The sequence below is a fragment of the Centropristis striata genome, chromosome 10 (assembly GCF_030273125.1).
Source record: "Centropristis striata isolate RG_2023a ecotype Rhode Island chromosome 10, C.striata_1.0, whole genome shotgun sequence".
NCBI lineage: Eukaryota > Metazoa > Chordata > Actinopteri > Perciformes > Serranidae > Centropristis > Centropristis striata.
The window spans coordinates 19,511,201-19,527,890 of NC_081526.1; the positions used below are offsets into that span (position 1 = coordinate 19,511,201).

General features: G+C 40.1%; 1 protein-coding gene and 1 non-coding gene across 2 annotated transcripts in view; one reads left to right on the forward strand and one right to left on the reverse strand.

Annotated features, from left to right (window-relative positions):
* Positions 1-489: 489 nt before the first annotated feature.
* Positions 490-680, forward strand: LOC131979698 (U2 spliceosomal RNA). Its single transcript, XR_009395131.1, has one exon. It is a non-coding gene; the product is annotated as a U2 spliceosomal RNA (small nuclear RNA).
* Positions 681-2,960: 2,280 nt separating this feature from the next.
* Positions 2,961-16,690, reverse strand: part of xpo4 (exportin 4) — a 54,834-nt gene continuing 41,104 nt past the window's right edge. Inside the window, exons 9-23 of the mRNA XM_059343255.1 lie at positions 16,506-16,682; positions 15,281-15,423; positions 14,819-14,964; positions 13,736-13,913; positions 10,260-10,419; positions 9,975-10,144; positions 9,080-9,254; positions 7,260-7,466; positions 6,936-7,022; positions 6,567-6,747; positions 6,276-6,397; positions 6,018-6,148; positions 5,371-5,488; positions 5,031-5,123; positions 2,961-4,624 (exon numbers count right to left, since the gene is read on the reverse strand). Of these exons, the coding sequence (XP_059199238.1) occupies positions 4,427-4,624; positions 5,031-5,123; positions 5,371-5,488; positions 6,018-6,148; positions 6,276-6,397; positions 6,567-6,747; positions 6,936-7,022; positions 7,260-7,466; positions 9,080-9,254; positions 9,975-10,144; positions 10,260-10,419; positions 13,736-13,913; positions 14,819-14,964; positions 15,281-15,423; positions 16,506-16,682 (2,286 nt within the window). The 3' untranslated portion in view covers positions 2,961-4,426. The remainder of the gene's footprint in view (positions 4,625-5,030; positions 5,124-5,370; positions 5,489-6,017; positions 6,149-6,275; positions 6,398-6,566; positions 6,748-6,935; positions 7,023-7,259; positions 7,467-9,079; positions 9,255-9,974; positions 10,145-10,259; positions 10,420-13,735; positions 13,914-14,818; positions 14,965-15,280; positions 15,424-16,505; positions 16,683-16,690) is intronic.

Genomic DNA, 16,690 nt, shown 5'->3' on the forward strand with positions numbered 1-16,690 from the left:
AGCACAGCAGAGTGCAGTTTACATTGTTGTCCACTGGAGTTCGCCAGCGCTGAGTTTGTCATCTGTCCGCCAGTTAACACATCAAACATTACTTTTTTTCATTAATTTCTTCTTTTTTACATTTCTAATTCATATTACATCAGGTTCAGATAAACTATAGGTTGTAGTTTTTGTCTTTTGACAGTAAATAAGACAACCCCTGAATTAGAAGGTTACTCTCGCGTTTCCTATTGGACTAAATAACTCTCGCGTTTCCTATTGGACTAAATGTGTCACATGACCAAGAGGCGCGCCGTCGCTGCTCTTAAAATTGACGTTATTTCTTTAAAATTAAACATTTTACGCCGTTTTCAGCGCTTGTACGCATCTGTCTATGTGGTAATCTTTATTACCACTCGATATATTTTGTTGTTAGTGAGACAAATATTCAAACCGTGAGTGAGACTGACTGTGCAGTGAATGACTTTCTCCCTTCAGACGTTACTAGGTATCGCTTCTCGGCCTTTTGGCTAAGATCAAGTGTAGTATCTGTTCTTATCAGTTTAATATCTGATACGTCCCCTACCCGGGGACCATATATTAAATTGATTTTTGGAACAGGGAGATGGAATAGGGGCTTGCTCCGTCCACTCCACGCATCGACCTGGTATTGCAGTACTTCCAGGAACGGTGCACCCCCTACAACTGTGAAAAATAAACGGTATAATTGTAGTTCAAGAGGCAGCGTTATCTACTGTAATGGGATGTGGAAGAATAATTTGGTAATCATGTGCAACTGCAGTGTATAAATCAGAAATATCTGAGTGGGGCAGGTTTTCAAAATGATAGTTAATAAACAAGCCATAATAACCAAAACAGAAACCAAATAACCATTAAAAGATATTCAGGGGACATTCATCTTGGAGGACAAAATGTCCCTTCTTAAAAGCATAAAGATCTGCAAAGGGACTATATATTATTTTCCACTTTTCATAGTTTTAGCCCCTTGGTGGCCTTCAGGCGGGCCGTCACTTTTTTTTTAACCATCTTATTATTAAAATTAGCAGGCTCAATTTTAGGAATTTACTGGAGATCCGAGTATCATACGAAACTAGAAGATCTAAGGAATCTATAGACCTATAGAATCTATATAAGTGCGGGAAACGGTCGAAATAACGCTGCAAAGTTATGCTATTTTTTAATGTTTCATAGTGAGTTTCAAAGCGATCATGTGATCTCTGACGTCATGTGATCTCAATGAAAATAGGCTCTCTCTGTACATCGAAGTCTTCTCTTTACATACATGGCTTTATACAGATAACATGCGATTTCAGGCAAAAACCTCAAGTTTTTCTCATGTAGTACAAATTTGTGCATACTGAGGTCTCTAAACAGGCTTTGAATTACATGAACTGGTTATCACTGGAAAGCTGAGACACCTGTGGATTCAATGAGCCCAGTTTTCTTTATGTGGGATTATGTTAGTTATCAGTAGTAGCCAGTTCATTGCAGTGAGGGCATTTCTTGAGTCTCAACCTCACTGTATAAAATGAGCTGCTGTGACCTCTAAGATAATCACAGCCTCATGAAACTTTACAACCATAAACTAGAGACCTAGAGCTTTCAGAAGATGTGCAGCTTTCCTAGGTATATTGACTGTAAGGTTAAAACCAAAGTTTTTGAACACAAATAACAGCACAGATTCTTATATGTTGTTCCAAAGGTCTTGGCATATTGATGCAATATTCCGGAGGGTTTTTTGACCATTTTTATCCGTTCTCGATGTGAATAAAATTGCATAATTCAGCACCAAATGTGTGTAACAAATGGCCATAATTGCAACTGCAACAACTTATGGGACATAGTTGAACATGGAAATGGACTTCAATGGGGAATATAATAATGTTATGAACCCCTTATACACCTTAATAGGTTTAAATAAATAAATAATAAATTAAGTCATTTTTACTAGATATTTTTGACCAGAACAACTTGACACACAGTGCTGAGCTGTATCTCAAATTAATCTTCACATTCACAGCTTTCAGGTGTTGTTCACCACTTCTATGCATTTATTGTTGACCTGCTATCTTCGCCTAAACAGCCACTTACCACAACCCCCAATTCTAAAAATATAAAAAATAAGGACCTGGAATGGTAAGAGGATAAATGCCCTTTTAAAACTATTTAAATAATTATCTTTACGCCAAATGTATATTTAAAACTTTTAAAAGGACTATATTAATATTATTCCTTAGTGGTTGAAAGTACATTTTCTCAAGTATAAAAATAAGTTTTGCAGTATGAGCATTACATAAAGGATTTGCAAAATATCACATTTTGTTATTGGTTTCTTTTAAAGGGTCCCAGCCTTTCTTCTTTAATTTTAGTTGTATTACGTAAAATTAGGCTACATTTCTAAGGGAAAAACAAACACGCCCTTTCCAAGATTTATCCAATTTAAACCAGCCAAAATGATCTAATATTACAAAATTTAAAAAGCCAATAATGTTCTATTGAAGCACAGAGATAAAGGATATTCTTTGCTGTTTTAGAAAGATATTTCTGGATAAATTACAGCAATTACCTCATTAACTTTTAGAATTGGCAGGTAAATGGCAGGGAATTCATAAACATTAACAATGTGGTATTGGAACAGGTGAAATTGTGCTGTTCTTTTTAAAAGGTGCTATACAAATAAAATTATTATTTGGAGTTTAAATTCCTTTTTAACATTATTCTATATTGATGGCTGACCTCTCATTTTAAGGATTGAACATCAAAGAAGTGGCTGAATGGGCAGTTTACAGAGATTTTACCTCCAGATGTTTCAGTCTTGACTAGCAGCTGCCGACTCGCTGTAGCTGCAAGACAAAATATTGATGAGGTGATAAAAAGTACAATCAATAACTTTATTTCTTATTAAAAAAGGAAAAAAAACCCAGACAGGACACGTGTGAAGGAAACTGCAGAGGCGAAAACATTTTATACAATAAGTTTATGTACACTTTTACACTTCATTAACAAAACAGCCGTTCTACAATAACCAGGATAGTGCTCTGAACAAGGAGGTCTCCGACATAATGCTTCAACGAGTGGCTCTGCTCCTTTTTATTTGGTTTGTTATTGCTGTCCGTCAGCTCAAACAGTCTCTGCTTCAATCCAGTGTGTGTGTTGAAGAGTGATAATGGTGGATGTGCTGCTGTAGAAAAATACTACTGAAATTATTATCTGCTGAACGTTTAGAGGCCCCAATCCTTCCACCGAGCCTTCGTCATGTGTCCGCGACATAATACTACAATCCAAATAGAGAAAAAATATCAAACTGCAAAAAGGTCAAAACCGAGAGAGTCTGTGTGAGTTCATACAATGCTGAACTCTTCCTGCCGTCTGGCATATAAAAACATTTCAGTCATGTTTTTTTAAACATTTGTTGTGATTTCTGGTTTGAAAACATTATATTTATATATTTACACCCTTTTAGTGAATCTGATTTTGGTTTTCCGTCAAACAAACAAACAAACAGAATGCCCTCCTGTGCCGTTGTGGTTCAGCAAACCCCAAAGACAGCCGGGCCGGCCATACCTTTGTTATCATTGCAACAATTCAGGTGTGTGCATGTGCGTTTTTATTTTTTGTGTGCGTGTATGTGTGTGTGTGTGTGCATCCGCTGTGTTTTTAGCGAATGGCAGGCACAGTTTGTCAGTTAATGCATGACAAAAAAACGCGCACACACAGAACAATCAACAAAACAAAGGCACTCTGGGAAGGATGCTGGCGGCATGTGTGTGCTTGGTGTTAAAATAATGTGTGTGTGTGTGTGTGTGTGTGTGTGTGTGTGTGTGTGTGTGTGTGTGTGCGCGCGCCATGGCATTCTTGAAACATAATGGCCCCTCTAATATTTCAACTACAAAAACGTCAAACTGGAAAAAAAAATGACTCCTTCAGTTTTTAAATAACAGCAACTTCTCTCAATGTCACTCTGTGCGTATGTCCGTGTGTGTGTGTGTGTGTGTGTGTGTGTGTAGCCTCCAGGTAAAGGAGGTGATGTCATCATCATCATCAGCTGCTGATGCTCCGCCTCCTCCCGCTGTCATGATCGTCATCGATCCGTCATGTCGGCCAACGTGGCTCCAGGGATCCTCAGACTGAGTCCATCTGCTCTGCAGTTCAGTCTCCATGTTTACCACATCATCATCATCAACTGTCAATCATGCTGGGGTAAAGGGGCGGGGCTTCAGGAGGGAAATCCGAGGAGGTGAAAACTAGGTAAACATTCAGGCATGAGATGTATCCCTCAGCAGGTAGAGAGACAGAGAGGCTTCCAGCTGCCTCGTCTACCTGTTTTAGTTCTTAGGGATGAAGCGTTTTTTGATTGGTTGCTTTTCCAAAGAAAAATAAAAAAGTAAAAGAAACTATGACCAGAGGCGGAGTCGGTTTCCAGTGGTTATTTCACACAGAGCAGGCCGCCCACGTTGGCCACAAACTCCTCTAGGCTCTTGAGGAAGGCGACCTTCTGCTTGCGGTCCATGGTGGGCGGCGTGCTGCTCGCCGTCAGCTTGTTGAAGGCGTCTGCCAGCCGCTGGTAGATGACGGCGTCCCTTTGCGAGGAGAGGAGGGTCTCCACCAGCTCTGAGTACTCCACCTGACAAGAGAAACAGACAAATTTAGTGTCAAAAGTTTAAAAAAATACAGCAAAATTATCAGCCGATATGTGACACAAGCTGAAGTTTCGGAGGCCGGAAGCTGCCAAAATAAAAACAATTTTTTTTTTTAAATAAATAAATGACCCAGTGAATTAATAAATTTGCCTTTAAATGTGGCCAAAATAATATGGAAACAAAAACATATGAAGGCATTCATTTATTGATAAATGTGACACATTGATGTTATTATTTTGTATTTAACTTTGTATGAATTCCCCTAATGTAAAATGTACTTTCCTATCTACTTTTTCCCCTTTAAAAAAATAAAAAAAAGTGTGATAATTATATATTTTCGGAGACGACAACACCCGGATGCTATCGATTTGTAAGCAGTTATTTACTCACCTGATGCAGGCACACGAGTGTGTAGAGAGCTTCACCTGCTGCCACCGTCATCTCTGTGTTGTGTTTTTGCAGGACCAGCATGTCAAACACCAACTGAGGCACAGAAGGAGGAGAATTATTATTAAAAAAAAGCAGAAGATCAGAAATGGATATACACATCAAACCATTCAGAGCTTTATAAACCAATAGAAGGTCGACTTCAGAACAGGATGTAATCAGCTTTCTTGGTCCTAGAAACTGTCGTTTTAAATATCTAAATTAATATGTTCAAATGGGACTTGTTTACTGGACTGTATGATTACATTAACATGTTTTATTGTGGTGAGTGCGTGTGCTGTACCTTGAGGAAGTGACGGGTGGCGATGAAGAGAGGCGTGTCCTTCTCCTGGTTTTTGGCGCACTGCTCCGCCAGAGGAGACAACGCCTCCAAACACAGCTGGCTGATCTCTGAACTCATCCTGAACACCGACATTAAGGAGCAGAAACTACACAGTGATTTGTTTTTTTTACTTCCACAGCTGTACTGCACAAACTGGCAGCTCCAGATGGAAGCAAGAGGAGAAATATATGACAAGTGTGAAACACAGATCACCAGAAATCTACCAAATTATAATCAGAAGGCAAGTCTCTTCTCTGCTGCAGCCATAATTTGAGATCACGGCTAAAATATCTACGTCCAAGCACCCGTAACTTTACGGTGTGAAATTACTTTATTTTTTATTTAATAAAAGTCACATTGTCAGAAACTGCCTGATCAGAATTCAAGCAAAGAAGAGCAAGAATCTGAGCAAACTTTTAATGCCAACCTTTGTGTGACTGGGCAGTTTTTAATAGTCTGATCTGTGGCCACATTTTGATCGGTACTAAAAAGATATTGAGGCTCAATACCCAGCCATAAAAGCTACTAAATAAAATCATAAATCGTCCTAAATAAACCATATAAATTAATACTGCGACATTAATTTGGCAGAGGCAGAGGGAGGATACGAGGTCATTCCCAGCTCCAGGGAGAACATGAGGCTTTTGAAGAGGTCTTCAGGCAGCTGTGGGATCTTTTCTGGAAAGATCTCACAGATGAAGGTGATGAGTTTGTAGTACTGGTTACACAGGGAGGGGAACTGGAAAAAAAAACAACAACGAAATGATCAGCAGGAGCTCAGAAAACAGATTAACAGATACAGAAATGTGTCACCTGGATTGAAGACTTAATAAAAAGAAACAACAAAAACAAACATCCATGTTTACCTTGAGCAGGTCCTGAGACATGAGAGGGAGAACAATGTTGACGCCATAAAGAACCACGTCGGCAGCTGATACCGTCCGATTGGACGCCGGCGTTCCCTGGTCTTGATTTCGAAACACCTCATCTGAAACACACACAGCAGTTTGGAAAAATGAAATCTCAAGAAACGCTTTTCACCAAAATAAGTGCATATTGTGGTGTTTTTAACTGTGGAAAAACCTGCTGAGAACAGGCAACAGACTCTGCTTGTGGTGTGGTAGTTACTTAAGGACAGAAAGGTGCAGCTGACTCACCGGTGTCGCTGAAATCGATGAACTCTTTGGAGAGCAGGTTTGTTAGCAGCTCCATGATGAGCAGCAGGTCCTGGTACTGGTCCTCCTCTGCCGTGGCGTCGCCTCGTTTCCTGGTCTGGTTGTTTTTGGAGTAAACCTGCAGCAGCGTCAGACACGCCTCGTACAGCTTCATGGACTTCGTCTGGACGAGGAGACAGGAAGTGACAGTTAACATCTCAGACAAATATAGACCATTAAATACAAAACAGATAATGAAAAGACTAACAAAGGCAGGGAACAACATATGGCTGAAACTTTGTTTACAGTACCAGCTGCTCTGGTTGTAGCAAATCAAGTGTAAAATATTATCTGCAGGTAAAAGTCACTCACCTCTCCCAGGTAACAGATCTGCTTGTGAGCCACTTCGACAAAAACCTCAATGATGAGGTTGATTGTCTCCGGCGTGTTGCTGTAAACCTGGACAACAAAAACAAGTCGGATGAAATTTGAATTTACAACTTTTCTCTTCATAAACATTTAGACATAGACCAATGTTTAAAGACCTATGCCATCATATTCATTTTAAGATTCATTTGAACCGTAAAGAGAGTTTTTGACTTTGTCTTTTGAGTTAGATTCAGTGGATTCAATCAAAAGCGCCACAGGAGCAACAACATACTAACTAGCTTTCCTTGACTTTGATTCTGTTCTTACCTCCATGAGGCCGATGCAGCTGGAGAGGAAGTCCATGAGAAAAGAGAAGAGTGAGGCCACGTTGTCGATCTGCGTCGCCTCGGCGATGCCGCACAGCGCCTCTAACGTAGCGACGATCTCCTGTTTGACGGCCTCCTCCTGGCTGATCTGAGCAAAATTCTCCTGGTTGATGAGATTCAGGAAACGCTGCTGCAGAGGGTGAAGCACCTGGACGCAGACAGACAGGAAGCCTCAGGTCAATTAACAGATCAAAATGGAGTCTAAATTTCACATTAAATTAGCTCTGTTCCTTGAACCAGTTCTTGTTCAGGATTCTTAGAAACTTGGTGTTGCTTGTGGTTTATTTTGCAGCTTATTCACACATTTATTGGGACCATTTTCTGTTTTTTGTGGCGACCTGCAGTTCTATAGCTTACTCTGTTGGTTGGTCTAGAAAAATCCCCCCACCCTTTGTCATTACTGTGAAAAAACTTATGCACATCGTGCATAATGATTACTTTATTTTTTAGTACATTTGGCTGAAAATACTTTTGTGCTTTAACTGCAGTAAAAAACAAATTAAATTCAGGCATTTACTTGTATTAGTACATTTTCATGGTATGGTATTTCTACTTTTACCTAATTAAAAGGAGTCAAGCACTTCTGCCACCACTGCGGAAAAGACATAATGGCCATAATTTTAAGAAGCAATTTTTATATTTGAAATATTACAGTCTTTGCACAGACCTGCAGCCAACCAGACTGGAACTTCTGATGTTATGACATGCTGTATGTATCAAAATAAAGCCGAATTACTTGAGGATAAAAGTGATTTCTCGGTGCATGTAATTAAAGAGGGAGGAATGTGGAGATGTAACAACAGAGTGTTTGATCAGTTGTTGGGTCCATCTCCTCTTCCTCCTCCAGCAGAGCTGTCCAAGTTCAGACAAAGCAGCTGCAGGAGCCGACAGCTGCCGTCTCACTCGTTATACCCCCCCACCAACATAATTACTCTGGAGTCATTGTGGCTTTGCACCCCCATTTACTACTGTCAGCCTATTAAGACAAAAGGCCTCCAGGATCACAAAAAGGATCATGTTATACACACGGGAGAAAGACTCAACGGGAGAATATTATCAACTACCACCTCCTCCACCACCACCACCACCACCACCACCACCACCACCACCTCCTCCTCCTCCTCCTCCTCCTCCTCCTCCTCCACCACCTCCACCACCACCACCTCCACCTCCACCTCCACCTCCACCAACTGGAGTCTGCAGAGCTCTTTAACTCCGAACAAGACTTGTGTCTTTTTAAAAAGGGCTCCGGTGGAGATTTAATGTCAGAGTTATCTTTTATTCATTGTCAGGTCAAAGTTTTGGAGGGGAGAAATTTACAGATAAGCTATACGGTGGCCAACATCTTGAATTTTTGAGCTGGAATGAAATTAAACCCTTTTTCATGTGGATTGTGTACCGATTTCTAATGGATATGATAACTGATAAAATAGAGAATAAATAGAAATAGAATAAATAGCCAAATAAACATCAGTACTGCATGTTCGGTGTCAATCAATTGCTGGTAATTTAAATAAACTTGAATAAAAATAAATACATAATTTATAAAATCACTCAAGTGTCGTTTCTTCATTATTTGTTGTGTAAAAACATGTTTTATATCAGCATTTATTAGACAACATATACACAGATATTGATAAATACCTGTATTTATATAACAAGTGCACTTAGGTTCAGGTTCATTATTTGATTAATCTTATAATTAAACGAACCGTTCCATCTCTGATCCCTTTAATGTTCAGACACACACACACACGTTACCTCGGCCCAGTATTGCTGTTTGGCGTCAGAGTCCATGTGAGCGAAGCCTCCCAGGACGAGAGCTTTCATCAGGGTCCTCTGCACAGAGCTGGACAGCAGGTGGAGTGGCGGGCTGCGGCTTGCAAACTGCTTAGCCAGGTTCCACCAGCTCTCACACTGAACCACGATGTTCGCTCTGAACACACGGAGAGGGAGGAGGCAGAGATTAGGTCAGAGTCAGTGCTGTGAAAGGATTTGATGGGACAACCCACAAATCTGAAAAAACATCTGCACTTAAAGATGATTTTACCAAAAAATCCCACCGATTTTAAACCTTTTTACCCACAACAAACAAGTATTTTATATGAATACTTGCTAAATCCAATTTGTCATATTTCTGTTTGTTTTCTTTTGACTTAAAGGAAAGATGTTTCTTAAAAACAACACAATCTATATTCTAATACAGCATTTTCATTTACCAAACATCTAGATGAAAAGCAGACCTATAAACAGTTATTTCTAATGTCAAAGGAGCAAAGATGCTTCAAACGATTCAGTGGATTTAGGTTTAAAAAAAAAAAAACAGGAATGCTATCAGAAGCATGGATGGTAAAAGTAGGATCAAAGTTTATTTTAAACCTTGACATTTACCAAATAAAAGTTAGACTTTCTTGACCTCAACATTAATCATTTGATCTGAAAATGTTAATATATTTTGAAAAATGACAATTTCCTAAATGTATACTCTTCAAATGGTGTTTGGATTGTTTGTAAACTGATTAACTTTTGTTTTGTTTGACCATCATTAAAAAAACAAAAAATATTCACATTTAAGAGGCTTTTATCCTTTAAAATATTCAGTTGACTGATTATAAAGTTCCTGTTGATTTTACTCATCGATCCACCGTTTCCTCACCTCTCCCTCTTCTCCACCAGCGTCACCAGCAGCTCCACCGTGTCGTTTGCCAGCTCGGCCTCTGAGCTCCACACCGACAGGTTGTTGATCACCTTCTCCAGGAGATATCCCACAATCCACTGGGCCCCCTCCGTGTCTGCACCGAACGCTGTGCTCAGGGGGATGCTGATCTGAGGGGAGAATGGAGGAGAAACATCTGGTTTGTTGCTGTGATGTGGAAAAGATATTAATAGTGACTGATGAAGCTTACACAGATGTATGTCAGCTACATGAGGAGCCTCTTACCTGCTCGTAGAGCTTCTCGTCCACCAGCAGGTACGTCTTGGCCCAACGTCTGAGGAACCACATGATGTCCTTTCCCATCTGTGGGCTTAGCAGCTCCGTCAGGCTCGCTCTCGTCGCCCTCGACTCCACCTCTGACGTCCGCAACACCGCTGACAGCAACCTGTGACAGAAGAACCAGGAGAGAGTTGTTGGATTTAGAAAACCTAAAAAGGTTAGAAGACTTGATAAAACACTAAGAAGGCCAGGAGGGAAGAAGTTGAGAACAGAAGAAAGGATGAGAGAGAAAGACTGAAATAGATTAAATATACAAACATGATCATGACAGGATAAAGCGCTCACAGAGATACTTCAATATTAAAGGAGCAGTGTTTTTTCATTCAAGGCATGAACAATATTTTATATCATTCTGACCTCATCATCACCATGTATGCAATAGGTATATAGTAGAATGCAGAAAAGCTACATTTCATAGGTCCTGCATTCATGTAGCCTCTGTAATCCTCAGACATAGACACCCACCAATAGACTGCTTTTGTGCAAATCTTTGGCAAATTAGCACGACTTAAAGTTTTGGTTTATCATACAAACTGTCTCTGCTTGACTGATAATGACAATGAAAAGATCAATAAGGTAAAAGGGGACCATCTGAAGGGATGTAAATATCCTGTCACAGGCGAGGTTTTCTAAAACAAGAGGAAGTATTGAAGTTGTTTTCTCTCTTTTCTTCTAGTTTTCTCTCAGACTTGAATTACAATATGCTTAAATGTTAGCCTATCCTGACTTAAGCATTCAATCATGAGATTTCTTGTGTGCCTTCAGACATCAGAAAAGTTGATGAAATACACCTCTTATTTTTTTCACCCTGCACATAACCTGTGCTGGGTGACATTGTGTTGTTATTGTATTGTACAGTTTATAAATGATTTGCACTTATAATCAAGGTTTCGGGAGGAAAAAAAACAAAGAAAGTAAAATCTGAAATCTGGATGAATTGCAGCAGGTGCAAAACAGGAGCTGGTTCAGTTGTGTGGACAAACTTTGAAGCTTTAATCAAGATAATAGAGAACAAAATGAATATTCAATCAGAGGTGCACTGCAAGGACGAGACTCTTCTGCAGGGGCGGAATTAATTAATATGAAGATATAAAGATATAGTTTCATTTATTGTTCGGAAGGAATTGTGGCGGTTAATTGATGCAACAAAACTATAAATCCATGGTAGATAGTCATCATCTTGATGCCCTTTTGTGGAGTAGACACAAAGTCAAGTCCACACACAGACACACACAGACACAGACACAGACACACACACACACACACACAGAGGACAGAGAGACAGAGGGCTTAAAGCAGCTTATGGTCCGCCCCCCTCAGTCGAGGACAGTGCACAGTTTCACATTGTTTGCAGAAAACAAAACCAGGCTGACATTTACGGGGCCGGGGTCGGACGCTCGCTGATAGGAAACCTGATGCTGCCGGCCACTCGTCTCTGCAATCCTCACACACACACACACTCCTCTACATAATGAACAATCTAGAAAACACAGGGGCTAAACGACCTTCAACAGACAATATCACCGGCTGCTGTGACTATCTATTGTCGTCACTGTGATTATCTGCACACAGACACAGACACACAGACACACAGACACACAGACACACACACACACACACACACACACACACACACACACACACACACACACACACACACACACACACACACACACACACACACACACACACACACACACACACACACACACACACACACACACACACACACACACACACACACACACACACACGAGCACATCCAGTGCGGCTGCCAACATCCCTGAACTGCACAACGTTTCTCACAACACACTCACATACTGTAGGCTGCACAATTAATTGTTGTTGAAAAAATAAATCCTGTCTGATAACGGCAACTACATACGCATTGCATCCCGTTTCATTATAGCATCGGTGTATTTATGGAGCCTTCATTTTGTCCTGACGTTGACAGCAACGAAGGGAGAAACACTTTGTGCACGAGAACAATTTCTAATCCGAACAATAGCAGAAACAAAGCAGCAACAAGAGAGGTGGTGATTTAAAAAAATATCTGACGTCTCTGCTCTCACAGAGAGGAAGAAAGTGCCGGCTGAACATTTATTTTGAAATAAATTTCAGGCCTTGGGGAAATAATCATTTTTATTGATCAAAAACTCCTTCGACCGCCCTGCGGATACATTATTTTCCTTTTGAGCTGCTGAATAGTAGAAAATGTTTAACTGCAGCAGCAGATTTTATTTTCATTTTACAGCTGATAACTAAAACTACGTCCGAGAATAAAAATGTCGACTCTTTGATTCCAACCTGAAGCTCAGCTTGCACCTGCTTGTCTCCTTGTTTATTAAGTTATTACAAATATTAGTTTTCCTTCATTTATTTATTCATTATTTATTATTTATTTTTGATTTAATTAATTAGTGAATGTTTCATTGAATAATTTGTGTATCATTTATTCATTATTTGAAGTGTGCTCTCCCTATGCCTTCTTAACTGCGATTTGAAGTTCACGAAGAGTTTATAAATCCACTTTTATATTTTATCCCTGTGGGGCTGTTGCGTCACGGGAGGAATCTCAAGTTCAAGAGTCTCAAAAACACACCATGTCAGCAGTAAAGGCTTTATTAAGCCGTGTTTTATCGTGTGCATGTTGAGAGTTTTGGCCTCAAAACCACATTAAACCAAAACCACAGTGAGAGCTTCGTCGTTGTTTCTTTGTTTTATAGGCTGAATAGTCAGAAAGTGTTTGGGTGTGAATGTGAAGGAACGAACCCTCCTTCAGCTTTATAAGACAATAAGTGTCTGTGACAACACTTAGAGGTCTGACCAGCCTCGGACAGCAAGCAAGTCTAATGCTGTCCCAACATCCAGGGACTAACAGACACCGGGGACTGTTTCTGGTGCTTTAGTGTCAGAAGTTCATTACATTCAAACATGTGCGTCACTTAACATTCGTTCAGTGTCAAAACTTAAAAACTGAGACCTTCAGTTCACCCACAGTCTGATGTCGTTGGTGGAAAAACAGCCACTGTACCGATATATATTTTCTTAGTCAGTCCGGAGGTTCAAGGTGTCGGCCTCCAGGTTCTCAATGGCCGATTCAAGTAAGTAAATTGTCAGAAGTCTGAGTCCAACAAAGGATAAACTAATCGCTCAGAAGCTCATGAACCCTTCATAGAAAGAAAAATCACCTAACAGAATTTAAAACTAGAAACTTAATCCTTAAGAAAAACAACATAATACAACATTCAGGTTGTTCCACTTAAATAATGTGAGTCCTTTTAGGAGGTCTTTCAATGGCAAACCCGATTTTTTTATTGTGCGTTTGAAGAGGGGTTGTATGAGGTACTTATCCATAAACAGTGCAAAACCTAAAGAAGAAAAGTGACACAAAATAATGAATTGAAAACATCAAACTGCACCTGATGACAGAGTCTGTACGGTTGCAGCCCGGTATGGAAGAGGCTTTCTCTCCCGGTGAGCCGAGGATCTGCAGCGTCGTGTTGATGTCCACTTCTGTCGAGTGTTTGATGGAGAATTCCATCACCTCTGAGGGGATCAGCGGGGTTTCACCCTGAGGGTCGTCTGCTAATAAATACCCTGAAGGACACATAGACAGAAACAGAGGGTATTAGGCCTTTTCAAAGCCTCTGTTTATTCATTTTAGGTTTTTACAAAACATAGCTGATATCGGAAAAGATAACTTGATAAATAGAAGATCAAACAATGAAAATATTCTTGAAATAGCTTTAATATTTTTAAATCAAAATGCAGCAAATTTTCTATCTACTTTTTGCCGGTTTTACATTTCTCCTGTGTGATAATAAATGAAATATTTATTTGGACTAAAAAGCAATCTGAATACATCAACTGTAATAGACATTTTTTTTCTAATTTCATAAATGTCAAACAATGAATCAATTAAGAAAATATTCATTAACTTAACTGATAATGAAAAGGCCTGCAGCTCGTTTCAGATTATGACGACATTATATTGGCTCTTCAGTACCAGCTGGTGTGACTCAACAACTTGACATTTTCTCGTTTTCATTTAGAGTTTTATCGCACAACGCCATATCTCATCAACATTAAAAATATGTATAATAAAATAAAATACAGATTTAATATTTCAAGGCAGCTGCTTTTAGCCCACGGCTTTGCGAGGCTTTAATGATGCTGATTCAGACGATATTTCATTAACACAAACCCACAGAACTGGGTGGAGTTCTGATCTTCTGTCTACTTCACAAATAAACTCAGTTAATTAGAATAAACTGCACTGTAAAAGTAATTTGCGAACAACATAAAAAAAGTCTACTTCTAGAATATCATGCAGCTTTTTCAAAGTGCATTCTGTACCGTGTGTGTGTGTGTGTGTGTGTGTGTGCATTTGTTTTTAAACAATGTGAGTCTAACTCTCTTATTCTGATTTTGGAATTTATATGGCTGTATTTACAAAGTTGTTGAAAAATTGAAAGAACAAAGTGTGATATCCCGCTGCTGACCTGAGACCAGTATGAGCCAGTGGATGTCCTCGTAGAGGTCATCCAGGACTTTGCGGTCCATAGATCCGGGGTCAGATGTGGCCATGAGGTGCTGCTGGGTCCTCTGGAGCTGACCGTGAAGCCGCGTCACCCTGTCCTCCAGCAGGCTGCAGGACGAAGTCACAACACCAATGTTAATGTGGGAAACAGTTTCTAATTCCTTTTCAACTTCAAGGTCACAATAGATTTATAATATTCCAAACTTTCAAAAAATCAAACATACTGCCTGTGAATCAAGCTTTGCCACTCATTTAAGAACTTGTTTTATTATAGTTATTTGAGTAAACTGTTTCTTTTATAAATGTAAAATATAAATACACAAAATGTGAACTCTATACAAAAATGTAGCTAATTCTGGAAGAGTCTGTTGCAGAGGTCACAGCAGGACGGGATACAAGGTAAAAAGTTGGTAAAAGTTTTTACTTTGTGAGCAGAGGGATGCAGTGGTCGGCAGCCACACGTCCCAACATGCCGATGCTGGACAGCTGGTCAGAGAACAACTCTCTGTCGTCCTCTTGCAGCTCGTTGATCTCTTCCTCTTCATGAGACGAGATACCGTTCACTGACTGAATTGCAAACAGTAAAGTGAGAAAGAAAATTTAGTAAAAAGGCTCAAGATGCAGTCTCCAGCAGCTAGAGGTCTCTGAAACAACAATACAACAACAACAACAATAAGAAAATAGAATTTGGTGACATTGTTAACAGGATCATTACAGTTGTCTTCACCGCCATTACTGTCATTGCAGTCAGACTCTCCCAGTAGGTTCAGGAGGTCAAATCTTTAGGGTCTCCTCAAAGCTTTTTCTAACTGTTACGGTCTTTGGGGTATTGCGTGTTTGTTTTGTCTTTTTTGCCTTTTTCCTTGTCTGCGCCTCAGGACCGCAGCATACGTCACCAGCGCCATCAGAGGGAATCCCCGATGGGAAACGATTCCGCAAATTGCTGACAGCAGCAGCAACCTGGCTCAGCCCTCTTCTGCCCTATCGGTCTGGCGACCAATCACCTGCCACCCCTGCCTCCAGCACAGCCTTAAGAGCCACTTCATGCGGCTGTGGAATCCCCCTTCTTTTGTCTTTGCATGGCCTTGTATGAAGTGTCTCTTGCTAGCAAAGTATTTCGAGAACCTTGTGTGTTTATTTAGAGTTGATGCACTCAAATTGTAATTGTTGTTTTATCCTGGGCATTAGATTTAGCTATTCTTTTTCACATTTGTTCGCATTAAACATAGATTATTATTTTGTTAAAGGTTCACTAGTTTATGGGTGGTTGCACTTTATCAATTTTGTTTGTGTAGAGTAAATCAGCATAGACAGCCAGAGTTCTTTTGTTTATTGTATTTCAAAAGAAAGATAGTTTGAGGAAAAACAGGAGGTAGGAAGATTGTTATTGGTTTGTTTGTTTTATGAGTTGGCACCACCCGCAGCCCTTTGTTCACTGCCTCACTTTTGTATCATGTTGTTAGCATGAAGAAGGTTCTCTTTTTGTTACTCCTTGTCCACGTTTGCTGTTAATTAATAAACATCTTTATTTGCCTGAGTACACAGACGTTGTGCTACATTCCCTTTACTCCTGGACTCACACATGGGTTGTAACACTAACTGACTTTCCTTCCCTCAGTTTAATAGTTTATCATTAATAATAGACTCACCAGGTTCCGGGTGCCGTCAGGAGCAGCCAAGTGACACTGGATATACGAGTTGAAGACCTGGATCGCTGGTTGGACGAAGCAGCCTCGAGGAAAATGCTCCTCGTCCTGGACGAGCGTCAGCCACGACTCCAGCAGCTTGTCGTAGGCCTCCATGTAAACCATGTCGTCCTTATCCAGCTAAGTGA